Genomic DNA, 20275 nt, shown 5'->3' on the forward strand with positions numbered 1-20275 from the left:
ACATTTTTTCCCCCAGCGCCCTCTATGCCGGCTTATGAGCTCGAGACCCCTTTGAATCAAACGGACAACACGGTGACAGTCATGCTGAAACCAGCACAGAGCCGAGGCGCGCCTGTCAGGTACTGAGTAGAGGAGGGGTGGGCTGGCTTCAGAGACACAGACGCTAACATCACACTGATGAATTTCTTGACCGTGTTTTCTAGGGATTTGCTACAATCAGTCAGCATGTAAACCCATATCTTTATTAGCTCTAATTAAAAGAAATGACTCAGGAAAGGGGACATGCTTTGATGTGGGGTGATCAAGTATTGTGTACAGAGTTTGATTCTGATGCAAGTGGGTTGTTCTTTGAAGATAAGGAACAAAAGCCTTAGTCTTTTGAGAGGTGGCTTTGAGTCTAACAAGTAAGTGCTTGCTGCAATTTAGTTACCCAAGGGCCAAAGACATTTTTATCCGGAGCTCTCTTCTTTCAGTGGACCTTTGGGGTTTTTTGCCTGTTTGTTTGTTTACCTGGGGTTTTAAGTCAGTTAACTTCTGGGAAATTGGCTGATTTCTCCATTGAATATGTGGTGTAACTTTTTTTTTTTTTTTAAAGAAACAGATGATTGAAAAGAGCATTGTGAAGTCTTTATTCGAACATATTTAAGTTTATTACCGACATGTAGGCCCAATTTCTCATTCTGTGGTGATTTATATAGCTAAGAAATTACAAAGTGTAACTTTTACAGTGAATGAATAAAATAAATTTATTCTTCCTAGGAAGGAGCAAAGAATGCCTGAATAACTCTTGAGTATGAACTTGTCATAAGCTCATTAATCTATATAAATGAAATTTCTACTTGTTTCAGAGGGATTTAGATATTCTGTACCATCAGAATAGATTCCCTTCAAAATAACCTATTATTTTGAATAGCGTACCCTGAGGAAACGTTTACATTCCCATTTAAGCCTCTGTAGGGTTTGTTTCCATACTCCTGGTGTAGAATTTTACTCCATTAACCTTTTGAAACCTGGCTCTATTTGATCATGTTTTCACTACAGTATCATAGGCAATCAGTTGGACTTCTTTCTACATGATAAGATATGTACAAGTTTCATTTCACAGAGTTAGCAATAAAAACAGAATAGCATTCTTTGATAGGCAAGTCCAATTAGGGTGGGATCACAGAAATTTTTATTTGAAAAATGTAGAAAATTTTAGGAGACAATTTCTAGTTCATACTGTTGACTGGACATAGTAGGAAGGGATTTTCATGTCAGGGATTTAGGACTGCCCTCCGTAAGTGCAGTCTGTGAGAACACTATGAAATGTGTGAAAGCCCTACTCCAAATTTAAGATATTATTACTACTAGAAAAAGGTAGCCGCTGACACTACCTAGGCCCTTTGTGCTGATTTGTGTGCAGTGCCGAGGGGTTGCCCTAATCCGAATGACCCAAGACACATGCTCATTAGACAGCTGGCCAAAATCCGAGTGTATCTGTGGCCGTGGGTCACACTTTTTTCACTCCAGAAAGTTGAAGTCTTATTAGATGAAAACTGATGCTCTGACCATGGCCTTGGGAGCATCATTTTCTTGTGACCCGTTTAAGAAGCACCTAGACTCAGCAACGCGGGCTGGGCTGTTAGGACGGGAGTCCGTGTTCTCCTACAGAAGCATCATGGTAAAATGAAAGTGTACAGGCCACTCACTTTCAAGGCCTCCAAATGGAAGGAATCTGAAATCCTAACCTTCCCAACTCACATAAACTCCTTTTCATCTTCTGTTCTTATTACCTCTTTCCTTGAAACACTTTCAATCAGATTGTCGTCCATATAATTGGTTCTCTGTATAGGACTTTCCAAGTCTGAGTTTTCAAATGATATTCCTTTGGGTCATCTATATCAGCCCTCTTTCCAATTCTCCTTTCCTTACTTTTTTTAAAGTGCCTCTTGCATCCGCACTACCATTCATATTTTCTAAACATGCCTTTGTTTAAACAAGGCATTATCTTCTTGTTTTCTTTTATACCTTTCTAGTTGTTTTTGGAGACTGGAGACTTATCAGTTGGTTAATTGTCGATATCCTCGGGCTTTTTACTCTTATAAAAAGATACCTTCAAGTGCTTGTCAGAGTGTCCAAAATACATGGCTTCACCACGTTTCACATCATTTCTTGAAGGCCAGTCTCTAACTCTGCTAACATTTCAGTTTCTATTAACACACCCTCCTTCACAACTGTCATGATGCCCTATTTCCAAGCTAACCATAGCTCCACTTCGATTAAACATTGTCTTGTTATTGGCCAAACATTCCTTGAATTTGCCAGGGTTACTTTTCATCGTCTCTATTATACCTTCTTCCACAATATTAGCATCTTGAAATTCATAAACGTACCATCTATGTTCATCATCTAAATCCATGCTAGAATCAAGATCAGTTCTTATGGGAAACTATTCAGTAAGCGTTACAGGCAAACCCACTACACATACCACCTTATCTGGAAGGATACTTATCTTAAATGTGTAAATTTTATTGGCACAAATTTGAGAATGGAAATTATCTTGACCCCACCTGTCAAAAAGTTGTGTGTTTTTGTTGTTGTTGGGTTTGGGTTTTTTTGTTTTGGTTTGGTTTGGTTTGGTTTTCTGTGTTTTTTTTGCAGGAAAGTGAATGTTCTTTTCGAGGGATTTGGTATTACAGTACAACATAATGGGACTGATTATCTATTGAGTAGATGCAAGACCAATATAGCTAGAAAGACTAGTTTGGAAAAAAATGTCCGTAATACTTTCAAACTAAATGAGGTATATGAAAATTTTCAATTTCATTTAATGTTTAGAGAAATAAGAACTCTGATTAGGGAATCATGGGGACCTAAAATATAAAGCCATAATGTAGATTAAAACATTTGAACACATCTGGAAATTTGCAAAATGCACATGTAATCAAACTGCAATACAAGAAGGCTTTTCCCAAATGATAAGATAAATACTAGAAGAAGGAGGGAAATGGAAGTGAACATCTGTTTGCTTTCCTGGATTTTGCCCAGTATTATGTGCTCAAAAATACTGTCATTGTGTGATTTCCAAAGGCAATTCTTTCAATTGATTTGATTTTTCTTTAATCCATAATCATTGGTGTTAAAAATTCAGTCCCACTTCATTTATGCACTTCACCAAGGAAGGTGGTTTTGCATTGATTCCACTACAGACACTCAGCTTGCTTAATGCAGATTCTTAAAATTGCACTAAACTCTCAATGTAAACAATTGCTGTCTTTTTATTGATCAGCACATCAGCACTGTCACATAAAATTATTTAAATCCTGAGATGGCCAAGAAGAACACAAATTCCGTCATTCTAGCTAGTAAACCAGCACCTAGGACAGAATTTTAATGTCTGTTTGTGGATTCAATTTTTTTCTTTAATAAGACAGGGGAAAGCTTAATTTTCTTTTACTCATTTAGAATCCCCTCTTCTCTCCACTGTTCATTACACGCAGACAGTCCAACAGAGAAAACCCTTGTAATTTACCAGTAAAATACCAGCTCTAAATAAAGAATGAGTTTTACACAAACTATGTGCTTTTCTTGCACTAACAAAAATTCTCTCCATGATTTTCCTCTTTTGCTGTATGTACCGTGTGCCAGTGTCCCTCCTTAATGATGTTTTATACCTTCTCATGGTCTACAGCGCGAGACCTCATCACGTCGTTGCGCCTTAGGTGATGGTGTTTTCAAATGACTCTCATTTTTGTTCTTTAGGCATTGTTGCTTCAATTTATTCATAAATGTTTTGGAGCTATATGTCTTCTTAATTAAAACTCAGGGCTTGAATATGTTAATTAAACATTCTGATATTCATTTCAGTGAAATGTTAGAAAATTACCATTTTAAGTACTCATTCTTTGATTCATTCATTCAGGAGAAACTACCGAGTGGGGAAAACATCTATTTAAAGGTCTGTCCATGGGGATGGGAGGTGGGCAACGATCAGAGCAACCGGAACAGTAAAGCAGATGCCTAAATGTGAGAATACGCTTTGAATGGACAGCAGCCACCTTGTTCTTCTAACAAGGATCGTCCTAATTATTTTGATGCTGTGCTTTTACTGACATTGGTAACTTCTTATACTATGGTTATCTTTGCTATGAACACTTCCTTAACAGTTATATTTAAAAAACAATTTGCAATGTGGTGCCTGGGTGGCTCAGTTGTTAAGCGTCTGCCTTTGGCTCAGGTCATGATCCCAGGGTCCTGGGATCAAGCCCCGCATAGGGCTCCCTGCTCAGTAGGATGCCTGCTTCTCTCTCTCCTACTCCCCCTGCCTCTGTTCCTTTTCTTTCTGTCTCTCTCTCTGTCAAATGAATAAACAAAATCTGAAAAAAAAAAATTTGCGAATAGTTCTGGTTGCAGGAATCAGGGCCACAATCTTAAAGCAAATTGGAACTTCACTACATTATGAATGGGGAAGAGATGAGGTCATAAGGAAGGGATGAAAGAAATATTTTGTCTTATTTTTTTAAAGCACATGTTGGGTGAGCCTGGTGATGGATATTATGCAGGGCATGTATTACATGGAGTCCTGAGTGTGGTGCATAAACAATGAATGCTGGAACACTGAAAAGAAACAAAATAAAATAAAATGAAAAAAAGATTTCAAATGAGACAGGGAATATTTTCTGTTAGTAAAAGGCAGGCATAAATGTTTTTATTCATCCAAAACACTTTTGATTAAAAAAAAAAAAAAGACGTGTACCATATAAAAACTTCAGTTTCATGCATAAATCAAGAATTTATTTATTTTTATATAATATATTCGGCTTTTTATAAAAAGATTTCACCTTGAATTCATTGCCGCGGTAGACTTGACAAATGTGTGCTGTTTTCATTTACTCCTCTTTGTCACTTTTCCCTTTATGCTGCTTTGCCTTAGGTAGGTAGCCAGCAAAACGTGTATGGATCCTAAAGCCTCATTGTTCACTTCTAGTATTTCCGCATTTACCCAAACTACTCATCAAATATTCTTTTGTAACAAATCAGATAGAAAATTAAACATGCATTAGGATGCTATTTTTTTCTCACCACTGAGCTCTTTGTCCTTTGAAAACTCTATGCTGTGTTCTTAGACCAAGGTGAAGGACAGGTTTTCATTCTGTTGTGGATAAATAGTCAGTAAAGCAATTATTTTTATCTTAAGAAAATTTATTAGACTTCCTAAAAATGTCTGATTTGATCCTGGAGCCATACGGAGGACCAGATTTGTTCTTTTTTTGTGGCCATTGGCTTGCACTCACGTTCCCAGCTGGTTGTCACACAGAAGTTTTTATTAAAGGGATTTAGCAGGAGAATGTCAGGGAGTCTGTGAAAACTGACACCTCGGACGGGACAGTGAAACAGATCTTTTGACAGGAGAAGCAAGGAAAGAGATCATTATAATTAATGAGTGATAGGAGACAATCGTGTGTTTGGTTTTAAGAAGTTTCCTGCAGAAATTACACTTGTTAGCATATGATTAATTATGGTTTAGGAAGTTTTATATTAGGAAGTATGGACCAGATATTAATTTTTGAAAAGTTCTTTTAAGGCAGCAGCAATCCATTTGTCTACCATCAGTAAGTCCAAGGAAAGACATTTTCACTCCATGCACACCACCAGCTTGTACATCCCGTTCTCTTCTGCTTCATGAAAGGAGCCTGTAAGCAAATCAACATTATGAGGTTCTTGTGAGGATTAAAAGAGGTGGTTTTTTGTTTTTTGTTTTTTAAACACTCCAAACTGTACTTCACACCTACTACCTGCTGTCTAAGTGTTTTTCCTTACAGCAGCCCTTTCAAACTGTGTCAGTAGGTGGTTTGTGTTGTTTCTTTTCATAGAACTAACTCTGGTCCTCTCGCTTTTCCTTTGTCTCATTTTTTAAAAAATCTGATAGCACAAAAAAGTCTTACTTTTACATGAAAAATAAAGGATTTAATAATTGTCTCTATCAATAAAATCCATAAATAATAGAATTCCAATAAATTCTGTTATCTCTTCTATATTTTGAAATTGGATTGCATCTGGCTACCAATTTACTTCTGCATTTGCAAGTTTTTGGGAATTGATATTATATATAGGTAATGAACCTTTCTCTGCCCCAATTCTGTAGTATAGCTCTTTAAAAAGGTTGGATGTTTCCCTGCTGGCTTCTGAATCATTAGCTATTATGGTTATTTCTACTGAATAAACTTAACCGTAGAACAAAAGAAAACCGATCTTCTGTTTATAACCATTCTGAAAATGAAATTCATAATCTGACACCAGTGGGCAGTTGGTGATACACGGAACTTGGCTCAGTGAAGTCTAATGTTCTCTTCACCACTGAAGAATCTGATTCTTCTTCCCATTTCTTAAAATATATCTGTATGCATACTTGGGATTCAAGTACCATCTTATGGTCATTTAATCATTATGATTATGTTAGAATTTATTCCCTAGATTCTAAAAATTATATTTTTCATCAGAACAGTTTTGTCCAAAAATTTGATCTTGGGTCAGAGGAACCAGTTAAATCATGATTTGCAAATGTTTTTTATTACTTTTTCCCCAGGAGTTTATGCCTTTATTTTATTTTTTTGTTGGAATGACAATATTATTCTGAGAAAGGAAAAACTATCGTGTAAAACCCCACAATGCAGAATTTACCTTAAGACCCAAAGATCCTGTAATATAAATTTAAAGTAATATAATTTTAAATTAGCTATTATAAGTAAATGTATAATTTCCATCTCTAAACAGTGCTTTGCTGTAAATTAAGTAGAAACTGCAGAATCTGTCGATAATCAAGAACATTGTACCCTGAGTCCCAAGATAGCATCAGGTGTCATGCCTGGCCTTTTAGGCAGTCAGGCAGAATCACTCTTTCCTCCTTTGGCGTATTCTAAGGAAGAAAGAGTAATATTCAAATAACCACTTTGTTTCGTGGGTCACATAATGTGGACTTAACTTTTAAAGTGAGACCCAGGATATAGAGAAGGGACATACTCGGAAGTTAAATAAACCTGGTTTTGAATCCCAGCTCTCTCAATGACGAGCTATGTGACTGTTACCCATTTCTTCACATCTCTAAGCCTCATCTTTGCAGAGCAAGGTAATATCACCTTATCTCAGGGAGCTGTGAGGATTACAGTTATTAAGTGCTCACTAGGTTTTGGGCACTGAGCTGAGTACTGGGAACACAGAAGAACCTGTTATGGGCTCTCTTCTGGGGGTTCGCAATCTGGGTGGGACGGACCAGCGGGTCATCTGCTCCCCTACTGCATGGATGAGGACTGGCACAGAAAGGCCAGGGGGAGGGGTTGTACACGGGAAGGTCAGGTAAGACTTCAGAGAAGCGGCTCCAAAGCCAAGCAGCTTAATCTTGCAGATGGATATTGTCCAAGAAACGTATGTCCTGGGGAGGTATTTGCAGAGGAGATTAAGTATGTGTGGCAGGGAATAAATAATGAGTGAGACAGATAAGTTCCAAAAGGGCAGGAAGGACTGAGCAAGTCAGCCTGACCTGGGGATGAGAAGAGTGTTACAATTAGAGTCAGCAGAACAGGCCAGGGGGGCTGTGGAGGCGGGCAGGGAGACACAAGAGAGATCGGGCTAGATTGGGCAGCCTTATGCTTCATGCCAAGGAGTAGAGATGTAGCCTTTCGGCAGTGAGTAATCACTCAGGAGCTTTAGGCAAGGAAAAAAATGTAAGGAAGATCAACCCTGCAGTGAAGGAGGAGTTAGGCAGGGACAGGGCCCACGACAGCTTCAGAGGAAGTGTGGCTGGTGGGTGTGCTGAGCCCCTCCCACCGTTCCTTTTCGCTGGGCCCTGTTCAGACATCACTAACCTTTAGGCATGAAGGGAAGGGATCGTCTAAGGGCCACATGCTAATTTTTTTTTTTTAAGATTTTATTTATTTATTTGACACAGAGAGAGCAATCACGAGTAGGCAGAGCAGCAGAGACAGAGGAGAAGCAGGCTCCCCGCTGAGCAGAGAGCCCAATGCGGGGCTCAATCCCAGGACCCTGAGATCATGATCTGAGCTGAAGGCAGAGGCTTTAACCCACTGAGCCACCCAGGTGCCCCCACATGCTAACTTTTATTAGAGACAGGATTTAAAGGAATCAAAACCATTTAGTCCTTTTTAGAGGGAAAAACATCTTGACTAACCACAGCAACTAGTGATAGTAACTGTTTAGAGTATTGTTAAAGTGGACACTAGGTCACTAGAAACTGAAAGCCCATCTTAGCAATGACTCTCTATCTAGTAATTTATTGGAAATTACTAATTGTACAAATTTTTTAAATCTCCATTTTCCTAAGCAGTAGAAACATGGCATTATTAGCCCCCTCCTTGCTGAGAAGCTTCTGGATCTTTCTCTTTCTGCTCCTTTCTACCTGCCTTTTACTGCGTCACCCTAATCCCTTTGCCCTGAACCTGCGCTAGCTGCTTTTGTGATGATTATGATTTATACTAGGTTGTACAAATTATAGGTCTGTTGAAGGGACACAGTGGTGTCTTTGCCTACTGACATCTGGAGTGCAAAGCCTTCTCTGAGCACCACTAAACAGACTGCTTAGTGGATGGTTGGGGCCAGTTCTTGGCTAGGGCCAGGGAAGACCCAAGTGTTTGATCGTACTCTGTCTTGTTTCTGCTATGCCAGAAGGAACTCATGCTTCTCTGGGGAAAACTAGGTACCTGAGATTGGAACTACAGATTACACGAGAGCCTTCAAGTACAGTAGAAGCCATGAAAGCCTTCATGTACAGTAGAATCCAGAAGTTATGCATGACCATGTCTCTAGAGATGAGAGTAGGTAGTGCTGCCCATTCCCCAACCCACACTGACCAGCTGCCCTGAAACCATCCATCAGGGTGATGGAAGTAGACATACAGGTTGATCTCATTTTCCACTGACGGTAGAGAAAGTTACATGCTGCTGTCCCCCCAAGTATCTGGACCATCTGTCAGTGTTAACAGTGGAATAATTTACAAGTAGTCTTACTTGTAAGACTTGTATAACTTACTTGTAACCCACGGCCCCAGAAAGTTGCAAACGCCTTGAACTGAACACTGCATCGCCTTAGTTATAAATCTCAAAGCCACTATGCTCTTCACTCTCAGGAGCTGCTAGTTCTTCCTAACACAGGTGTTGATTCCAGGAGATTTAAGGGATGAATTTCTAGAGGTATTCTGAGCTAAGACTGCAAGCCTTTGGAAGTGAAGATCTTGGAAATTTTGACAAAGACTAATTGATTTGCTTACTAATTGATTTGCCTCACTTTTACTTTTTTAAAGTGCTAAAATCACATATATATGGGAGAAAAGATCCCAAGTTCTAAGAGGCTGATCGAGGCACGTGTGGGGCAGAGAGGGCAAGCCAGTCCAGTGTGCTGCTTAAAGTTGCAGACTTTCGGAGCTGAGGTGTAGCCTCGAGAGGATCTGACCACTTTCTGGTTGTGACAGCGCTTTTGTTCCTGTTGTGGGGACACAGCCATATCATGAGTGTGGTCTTCCATCATTTTCTTCAGCAGAACATTTCGCCCATCAGCACATATAAATACATTCAAGGTGATTGTTGATGGTGAGAACACTAAAGCCCACAAAAATTCTGACATGCCTTCTGTTTCATCAAAAATTATTTCATTAAGTATATAGTCGCTTGACAGTCATTTGTCTTTGGCTTTCAGCTACTTAATTAATACTCATTTTGTCAGCCTGTTTGGTAGCAGAACCATCGGGAGCGCTGGGAGTTTTCCCGTATCAGCACATTGCTTTTGTGTGGTTCCCTGTGTCCCAGTTGTTCTTCTCTGCTTTGACCCAAAAGTGTTTTCCTTACCACTGTCGGTGCAAATGTTTTCTGCTCAATGAGAAGCCATAAGAGCTCTCTGCAGTTGTTCGTGTCTAATTAAAATTCTTGCCCTTTGTCACATTGCAAAGTGTTAGAGGAAAGTTCACAGTTGACATTGTGCTATCATTCGGTCATTCCTCATTCGTTTACCTAATACCTACTGAGCACTTCTATGTTCAAGTCACTGTGCTAGGATGGTGTCAAGCTGGAGAGAAAAGTCCAGAGTACTCCAAGAGCATCTGACAGAGGACAAAATCTCAACCGGGGATCAGGGTATGTTGTTTAGGCTGAAACCCAAAAGAGAAGTAGAAAGTGGCCAGTGAGGGGCTGAATGCAGGTATAGGTTCGCCCTAGAAATGAACAACCTGGAGAAAAGCCTGGAAGAAGAGAAAGTGAAGCAATGCAAACAGGGGTCATCTTAGTCAATATAATTAAAAACACACACATAGTAAATGAGGTTTGACCAGCACTCAGGAATATTAATTAGATTTATGCATTTAATGCTGAAAGTGAGCATTTTTCCTAGGCTAATCATTATGTAAAATGCATGTAAATGTAATAGGAACTGCAGAAGGATCACAAAATGATTTTCATAACTTAGTTCCTGAATATCATTCAGTACCTCAAACCTAATTAAGTGTGCAATAAATGTTTATTGAATTGAACCTCATCTTTTTCTTGTGAGCAAAAGTAATTATCACTGAAACTTCTATAGATAAGAAGCCAAAGGACTGAAATCTCTTTTTAAGTAGTTGGACGTATCGGAACAAGAAGGATTTTACATTTATATTTGCATCCTTAAATAAAAGTTAAATACCATGTCCCGTCCATATGGGACAGAAGCATGAAAGACTACCCGACCTTTACCCTTGAATCAATTGGTCTTTTTTTTTTTTTTAATTAGAAGAAAAATTCAGAAAAACTACTTCAAATAAGCCATTACTCCAAATTCAGATTCCATCAGGAAGGTCCCTATAATCGTGCACATCTGTCCTGACTCCTTTGTAAGCTATCATGCTTCTTACTTCTCAAGAGATCACTGACCCCCCACCCCCCATCCTTTTTTCCTTTATTTCCATCCTCCCATCATTGTCTTAGTTCATACTTTTGCCTTTCTTGGTTCTCCAGTCCCCAGTGCACAAGTGGCTGCCAGGATCTTTCGCTCTCCTGGTTCATAGTCCGTCAGGGTTTCACCATTCCCCTCAGCATATATCCAGACTTTGTTTAATGTGGGTGGTGTCTATATTCAGTCACTTCCTGGATCACCCTCCCCTTCGGGCCATCCTAAAAAGGTGTAAATATACGCTCAGCGCTGAGAATATGCCAGGTTGCAGTTGATGTGTTTTTAGGATGGAACCTTCTTTCTTCTTCCCTCCTCTGCTCTCACAAGCCCCAACACACGCAAATGATGGGACTGTAGGATTTTTAAGGGGCAGAGGTATGATTGCATTTGCACATTAGATCAATCACCGGGGCAGGGCCAGAGAGGAAGGATAATTGACCCATGAGGGTCAATTCCTGGCAAAAAACTAACAGGTCGTCTAGGTGGGTGCTTCGGTGCTGTTGCCCCCACCAAACACAGGGACTCTCCGGTGGGAGGAGGCTTGAAGCTGCTTCCGTGCTACACTCTGAGTTTTCTCCAAATGACCGAAGTTTTACTTAGAGCGAGTGGAATCTGATGTCGCTAATGTAAATCATTCTAGGACTTCATCTAATTAAAAGAATACTCGCCATGGACCAGAATCCTTGGGTTTGTGACCTTGGGCTATCCTGTGAACTTTGGGGCCTTCTTTAGTTCTAAAACTGGAAACCAGTACATGCTCCACCTGTCTCACAGCCTTGTCAGAAAGATTAATTCCGGCGGAAGTAAACTTTTGTCTTTGTAAACTGTAGTGCTCAAAAAGGGTAAAACTATGTTATCCAGATCTGCTTAATAAAGCATGTTGGCTAGATTGTTATTTAGCCTGGATTCCTTTATTCCCTGCTTTTGATAATAAACTTTAGATTTCTAATCATCAGTGTCCTTTAACATTTGTGCCCATATACAGTGATTATCACTTAAATAGGATCTGTGTTCTAGAGGTGCATGGGTGTCTCAGTCAGTTAAACCTCCCAACTCTTGGTTTCAACTAAAGTTATGGTCTCAGGGTTGAAGACAGAGCCCTGCATTGGGCTCCATGCTCAGTGAGGACGGAGTCCGCTTGAGATTCCCTCTCTCCTTCTCTCTTTGCCCCTCCCCCTGTCTCACACACTCTCTCTCTCTAGATAAATAAATAAAATCTTAAGAAACTATTAAATATATAGTAGGCTCTATGTCCTAAAGGTAACCCATATTTTGATAGTAATTTTATGGAAGTTGTAAGAACTGCGTGTGTGGTGTTGTGCTGTACATTCATTCCATAAAATCATCAAAGTTTCAGAAGCACTTGTGTTCCGTCAACCGCTATGGGGTGAAGTAGTTACAAATAACAGCTCTTTCCTGGAAAAGAAGGCACAAAGGTACTCAGAATCATAAACAATGCAGCTAACCACCGCAGGGATTTTGATGGTCTTGGTGCATTAAATCCTGGTGCATGTTTGCACTCTAACCTTGGGCAAATCCTGTAACTTTTCTGAGTTCCTTTCCCCTCATCAATCAGATATGAGTAATAATCTAACTTAGAGGACAGCTGAGAGAATTAATAACAGTCAGCAAAGCACTCAGGATCTTATCTAACACAGATGTTATCTGCTCAACGTAGGAAAGCTTTTCTTATTTATTATTGATGCTATTCTGGCCTGTAATAACGGAAATAACATTAACTAAATAACATTAACTAAATAATGCCCATGTCTTGGGAAATTTTCTAGGTCCTACCATAATATTCCTGAACTTCAGTTATGATCTGAGCAGGCTGTCATACAGGAATAATAAGGATGATAATAAAAATGAATAATCATTGTGACTTGGACTGAGTAGCTATCGTGCGCTGAGCCGACACTCAGTCCTTTATGAAATGGTTTCTAACCCGTCAAGAGCAGACATCCTCGTCAGATGACAGCATCCTCATGCACAGGGTACTAAGGTCCTGGGAGGTGAACAGCAGCACTCTTCCTGCACAGCTCCACGTGACCAGTGAAGCCATGTGCATGTCAGGCATGTGCTCCCTCACAGGAGCGTCCCTCTCTGCTTCTCAGCCCGCAGGCCTCCTCCCTGCAGACCTTCCCGGGAGAGAACCAGCCTGGTTATGCCTTCCTTGGCAGACATGGGCCACATCGCAAATTAATATCCTCTCTTCATTGTCTCTTCTAGTATTAAGAAAACATGTTAATTATACCTTCGATTTTAGATTGTGATGATTGGAATCTTTGGGGTCTATCCCTGTTACTTCTTAAAGGTTAGGAGGGTTTTTTCCCTTGGTTTCTTCAATATTATTTTGAAACCAACTTTTTTCCCCTTTTTTTTGGTGAAGCCCAACTCCCATTACAATTTACTCATTGTTTAAGAGAATATATAGTTTTGAGTACTTGAAGGACTTGGATTAAACAAAGTTGTTTCAGTATATTGGATTGTTTTAATCAAATTAATCAGTCTTTTTTTGTTGTTGATATGTATGTTCTTTTTCATTTCCCTGTTCTTAATAGTCTCCAGAGAATGAAGAAAAAAAGACACTAGTTCTTTTGAAATGCTTATTAGTGGCTTTTTAATTGCTCCCTCTTATTTCTTGAAGAAATGTGAACTACAGGAGCATCATAAATTTGGGGGCTAAATTGTTCTTTTGTAAGTGCTTGAACCTTTTGAAAGGTCCTATCTGGTGCTAAAATTCTTTAAGGAAAAGAGCTCTAAATATCTGACTTCCAACCTAATTTTTTTTTCCTTTTTTTCATTGGAATACACATAATCACAAAGACCAAAATGTCATTCAATGGTAAAACTTCAATTTTTATATTACTATATTAGGCTTTTTTTTTATTACTTATTATAGCCGAATTGCAACAGTGTGTGTTAAAAAAAGGGTGCTAAATCTCTTATTACCACCACCACCGTCCTTCCCCCACCTGATTTTAGGTGAATTTTATTGTATTAAAAAATAATACTCTGGATTCCTTTACTGCCAGGAAACAAAGATCATTTTTATTAATGTTGCTTCTAGGATGACAATGTCAGTCATCTCTTTGAAAATTAATTTTGGAAACTAAGTTTGTTCTTCAAGAACCCTTGAAAAGAAGCTTTAAAAATGGCAGGGGAAGATAATAATAATAAAGTAGATGTATTTGAGCATTTATACAATGAAACTTAATTTAACTTTCCCTCAAACTCCATTTCAAACTTGCTTTTGTGCATGAAAATATAGTGCATAGCTTTCCTTCTCCTATTTTTCAAATTTTCTCCTCTTCAGCGTAATCTCCTCTGAAGGATTCTATGTATTAGATCAGAGCTCCGGTCTTATTACCAAGGCCTCCGCGGCAGGTGCACCAGTGAGCAGAGGCCCCGTGCTCAGAGGGACGGCAGCTAGACCTTCTGTCTGTGGATGGGGATAGGCGGAAATGGCTTTCAAGGCCAAACTCAACAACCACGCCCAACCCCCAAAACACAACAGAACACAGCTATAGGGGCACCTGGGTGGTTCAGTTGGTTAAGTGTCTGCCTTCGACTCAGGTCATGATCTCAGGGTCCTGGGATCAGGTCCCACATCGGGCTCCCTGCTCAGCAGAGAGTCTGTTTCTCCCCGTCCTTCTGCTGCTCCCCCTGCTTGTGCGCACTCTCTCTCTTTGTCAAATAAATTAATAAAATCTAAAAAACAAACAAACAAAAAAAAACACAGCTGTAGTATTTTGATTTGACCTTAATTATTACCATGGATATCAGTCAAAATACTAAACTCTAAGAAACGATGGATCTCGTAATCTGAGGATTGATCACACAAGGCAGAAAGCTTAGTGCAAATTTGCAGGACAGGGATTTGGAGAGAGGTAGAATGGAACAGAGACCAGGACTGCATGTTTGTGGCCTTCTTTCTCCACCAGTCCCCAGAGAGCAGAGGCAGTTCGGTTCTTGATCCTCACCCCAGACCTCACAGGTGGTCATGGGGGTCAAGACAAGGAGTCCTGCTGGGCGTGCCCTCTAAGGCCTTTTTTAGGGAACTTGTGGGGCACGACCTGGGGAGGTAACCTACCTAGGGCACAGCCTATTCCCTTCAGCCTGCTGTACTATGGATACAGGGACCTTACAGGTTCTCAGAAGCTGTTGCAAGCAGTCATTAGTGAGTCTGAGGTTAAAGTTTTGTTGGAACTTCGGTGCTGTTCTGTTAGCACCAGTGGTGGGACAGAATGGGGACTATATAAGGAATCTAAAGACATTAGCTTTTTTGTTTGCTGTCATGCCTTTATTTTTAATTTGGGGAGAGAGCTGGTGGCCCTAGGCAGGACAGCAATCTTCAGGTGTTACTGGTGGGAATGTTTGGGCCCTAGGTCCAGTCTGAATATTCTCAAGGAGGAGAAGCTGTAAGAGGTTGGCATAAACATCATCACCCCTCCCCTGCATTCCATTACACTCGATGCAAACCCAGATCAGCTCCCTGTCACAGCATTTCTTTGAGTGACCTATATCTAATACCCTCAGGCTGGTCTTCTCAAGGACAGGGACAGTCTGTGCCTAATTCCTCCTCCTCTTCTTCCCCGATGCCTGGCACAGTGCTTGAAACATGATGAATATTGTAAAAAGGAAGGATGGAAGACACATGAATAAAATAATTATCTTCTCACGTATTGATGTAGAGACTTGCCTGATCTTGTGCCAGGAGTTATAAAAATGAGATCTTGAAGGGACCTTACTGGTCAGTCAATGATTTAGTGGCAAAGCTGGATCCAATTGCCTATGGTATGGTGACTCCCAGTTCAGTGTTCTCTCGATGGCACCCATCTTTGGTTCATCTGCCTGTTTGTTGTTGTTGTTGTTGTTGTTGTTGTTTTTCTTTGTTTTCTTCCTTTGTAATTTTTTCAATTTGAATTCAATTAGCCAACATACAGTACATCATTACTTTCTGATGTAGTGTTCATTGATTCATTCGTTGCGTATAACACCCAGTGCTCATCACATCATGTACCCTCCTTAATGCCCATCACCCGGTTACCCCAACCCCCTACCCACCTCCCTTTCCACAACCCTCTTTGTTTCCTGGAGTCAGGGAGTTTCTCATGGTTTGTCTCCCTTTCTGATTTCTTCCCATTCAGTTCCCCCCCCGCCTTCCCCTCATATGAGTGAAACCATATGAGAATTGTCTTTCTCTGCCTTTTTGGATGGTGGCATTTTTTTTCCAGCTCACCTAGCCTACAGTATTATTATTATTACATTATTATTCCTTTTAGGGACCAAAAGATTCTGAATTGAATATAATACAAACATGCAATAATGAAAACATTTAGTGTGGCTTTGATGGTATTTGATTTCCATTTTTATTCAAATCACTAGTGCTATTTAAGAAAACATACTTTAATAATAGTAGCTGCCCTTGAATTAAAATTTTTACAATCATATGTTTGTTATGAAATTGTGATGATTAAATTATGATTAGCTTAAATGGAATAAAATCTGCAATGGAAAATGTCTTCATTTGTTAAAACGGGGAGAAATCATTCTTAAAGAGGTTCCATCCAAGACTAATTTACTTGAAATTTGGTGCCTGTTGTGAAGATTAATAACAGGTGGCCTTTTACAGAGCTTCTCAGCCTGAGTCTAATGTTTTAGTTGTTCCTTTATTATCACAAACTTCCATAACTAAAGGATTTTTTTTCTTCCTGCCCTTTTTTTCACAACATGGAACTGTAATTTACTTCATATTTCTCACCCAACCTTACAGCTGTAATTAATATTTTATTTTATCAGATATTATCACTAACTAGCGGAGCAGCAGGGTATCAGACCAAACACTCAGGCATGCTTACACGTGCACACGTATATGTGTGCATACACATGTGAGCACGCACACACACACACAGAACACCAGTAACTTACAGATGCTAGGCAAGCTCCTTGGGATGAGTTACGGCTGAGAGAACATAAAATATATTTGTGGTGTCCCACAAATATTCCAAAGCAATTTATGGCCAATCTTATCTGGAGCAGAGCAGGACAAAGAGAAATTAAAGTCGCTAACATAAAATATTCAACCCCCCAGATCTATTTATGCTGCACGGTGTGTTATCTACCCAGTGCCCACTCCCTGTGCAAAATTAGTTATCAGTCGTCATTTAGTGACTTAATGAGCAGGACTGTGTCAGGTCGGCAACTCTTGGGGCTAGTGTTACATGAAGGACTTGGACTAGTCATGATGATAAACATATTGAACATATTGAACTGACCTTTTATCCCCTTAATTTTTAACTGGTGAGAATATTTTTAAAGCTTAGTTTAGTTGTACGAGGTTGTTTGAATTATTTAAGGTGTCGTTCCAGTAAATCCTGGCAGGTTTAGGAAAAGGGAAGGACCAAATCAAGAACAGGAAGAAAATAAATTTTTTGTTGTTGCATGGCAATAAACTTTAACTACACATTTATTTTACGTGCTTTGCATCTAATTTATACTTTCATTTTCTATTGCCCCCCACCCCCCTGCCCAAAAATCGGCTTCAGGAAGACAGAAATACCAGTCTTTATTCTTTTTTTATACATATAGAATGGATGGTTTTACCAAAAATTGCAAATCAAGCTAAAAGGCACTCTTAGGTGCCATGAAATGAACAATATTCCAAGGCCTTGAAACGATCAGAAGTGCAGACTTTAAAGGATTAGCAAAAGCAACAATGAAATGGATCGTTAACTTCTCTCCCTCTCTCTCCTCCTCCTCACCCCCTGCGCTGCTATCCGGTTGGTTAAACTTCCAATATTTTATGCTGATAAGAAATAGAATACGTGGATAAGAAAAATGGACTTACAACTAAGGATTTAATCTTGAAATGAATTAAGACCAAAATTTTAAAGTCAATTTCAACTCTGCAGCAGGCTTCCCCTCAATATCTTCAAAGTTAGAAAAAGACCAAAAACATCTCATCACATTTGAACTTTCAGGTTTCACAGAGTACATGAAAGATGTTCCGATGTTCTTTTCTAGGCTATACTTCATGTGCTAGTCTATATAAATGCAGATTTCTTATTCTCCTTGTAAAAGCCTTAGAGTTTTGTTGTAGGAAAGCCTCGCGTAAATTAAACTTTAAATTAGATTTCATTCCATAAGAAAGTTATGATATAGTGATGTCACGTGTTTGGTAGATTCATCTTCACTATGGATTGTGCCTTCCTACTGCAAATGCCGTAGGAAGATTTTATGTTACTTTAAATTCCTGAATAGTGGTGGAATCAGGAAAGGGACGGTGTAACTTTATTTAATAAACAAAGGGAGCATGAGTAATACATTAAAAGGATAATAGAATTTTAATTCAGCTCACTAAGCTAGAAACTTCTGCTTGATTTTCCATCCTCGAGAACTTGCTCTTTTTAATCAATTTTTTGGAAAAACCATTCAGGGAGAAAGATTTTCAAAGCTACTTTTTGAGATTGCAATTGCGGTTGGACAGATTTTATGAAATTCACTAGTGAAGTGATGTTATTTGCACCAATGAAAAACGTATCAGTCAGAGAGTTCTGTGGAGATGCCATTGACCTACGTGCCAATAATGCGTTAATTTCCATCAGGAAGACAGCAATGTGTGGCAATTGGGCAGCAGATAGGATTTAGCTATTTTTCATTAGCACTTGGACGTTGATAAAGGGGAATGGAAAAGAGCTGCTTGACCTTTCAGTGCTTAAATTATTAAAGAGCAAATAGATTTGAGGTCTGGATGCTTGCAAATCTAATTTCTCTTGTGGAGCAAGGATGAAAAGACATTTTGGGCCTGAAATTGCTCTAGTCAACTTAGTTCTTCCTTTAATATATCTGAGGATGAGTAGATGGTAGCCATTTAAAAAGTAATATATCTGGAGTAGAGCAGAGTGTATAACATACCAACTGGCTAAAATGGGGGCACATTAAGTGATCATTTAATTCTCAAGTTTTCGTCTAATCCTCACAAAACTCCTGCTTGGAAAAATTAATTTCTTTCACCCATATTCACATAGATGGTATTTAAATCACAAAACAAAGCATTCTTTCATTAGGGAATGTCAAATATTGTAGTGTTCAAGTTAAAGTAGAGCAGTGCCTGGTACGTAGTAGGTGTCTGAAAACATTTCTTGAGTTCATAAATGAGTAAATATACACTCAACATAACACATATAGTAACAAAGTTGGGGAAAAGATGAATGGGAAGTAAGAAACGAAGGTGTGAGAAGGGGGTAGAAAAACAGAGAGGCAGCTTTTGAAACTCTCAGAGCTCGTTAATCGTGTGTTATCTTCCATAAACTCACAATCTAACCAGCATCCTCTCATCATGAAACCTGTTTCTTGATAATTTCTTCTTCTCTTTGCTCTTGGGTATTCAAGAAATTAATACAAAATAAACTTAGTATTAGAATTTAGTAAAACAAGGTATGTTTGTGATTACCAGTGTATTTCTGCCTTACCACTACATAGAATGTATATAAAATAGAAATTACTTGTGGATTATATTATGCTTTCAAAAATATGTGCCTCATGGCCCACTTTAGAGATGACTAAATCATAGACCTCTTCCTCCAGGAACTTGTGAGGTTTTTTAAAATATTGATAAGTAGACACAAATGATAAGTAGTCTTCTACAAGAAATATGTTTTTGTGAGTGTGGAGCAAAGCAAGAGTACATCAAAATGGCGGAGCAGGTCATAAGCCCCTGAGAGAAGGTTCATGAGAGGGTCTCAATCTTTTTACAATGTACAGTCATCTGCTGAGAGTGGCGAAGTATTTCTGTGTGTTGGGGAGAACAGCATTTCAATAACAAACTGGGTCCAGGCCAGGGTGAAGGAATAGAGGACGAGGTGTTTGTGATAGGAGAATTCAAGATGGTGGCACTTGGACAGTCTGGAAGTGGTTGTGCTAGTCTTTCATGTAGACAAGTTGGAAACAAAAAGTGAGTGATTACTGGCCTCAGTGCCGTTGGCCACAGAGTTGCTGGTTGGGATCAAGAGCTGGAGAGGACACCAGCCAGATGCTGGCCTCACTGCAGACCTGGGAGTGTCCCCCCTGGAAATTATTAATGACTCAGAGAGAGATGGGAGAATGAATTGAGGTCAAAGGTGATATTACCATCTATAGCTCTGTTGATGTGATAAAATGAGAATCTCTACACAATACTCACAATCAGTTGATTCTGGGAGGTAGGTGGAGACCAGTGTGTGTGTTGGTTGTGTCTCTGTAAGCAGGGGAAGTTGCACGTGAGTCAGATGGTTCACATGAGCCCCTTAACCAGGGCTTTTACAGGTGACACTAGGACTGCCTTCTCTGATGGTCATGAGACCATATCTGCTACTTCATCACC

At 39.4% G+C, this 20275-nt stretch overlaps 1 protein-coding gene across 1 annotated transcript in view; it reads left to right on the forward strand.

Moving 5' to 3' along the window:
- PTPRM (protein tyrosine phosphatase receptor type M) overlaps positions 1–20275 on the forward strand; it is a 777217-nt gene that overhangs the window by 498764 nt on the left and 258178 nt on the right. The window contains 1 exon segment of the mRNA XM_080821527.1: positions 17–119. Within this exon segment, the coding sequence (XP_080677653.1) occupies positions 17–119 (103 nt within the window).

Source organism: Martes martes, assembly GCF_963455335.1.
Source record: "Martes martes genome assembly, chromosome: 13".
Classification (NCBI taxonomy): domain Eukaryota; kingdom Metazoa; phylum Chordata; class Mammalia; order Carnivora; family Mustelidae; genus Martes; species Martes martes.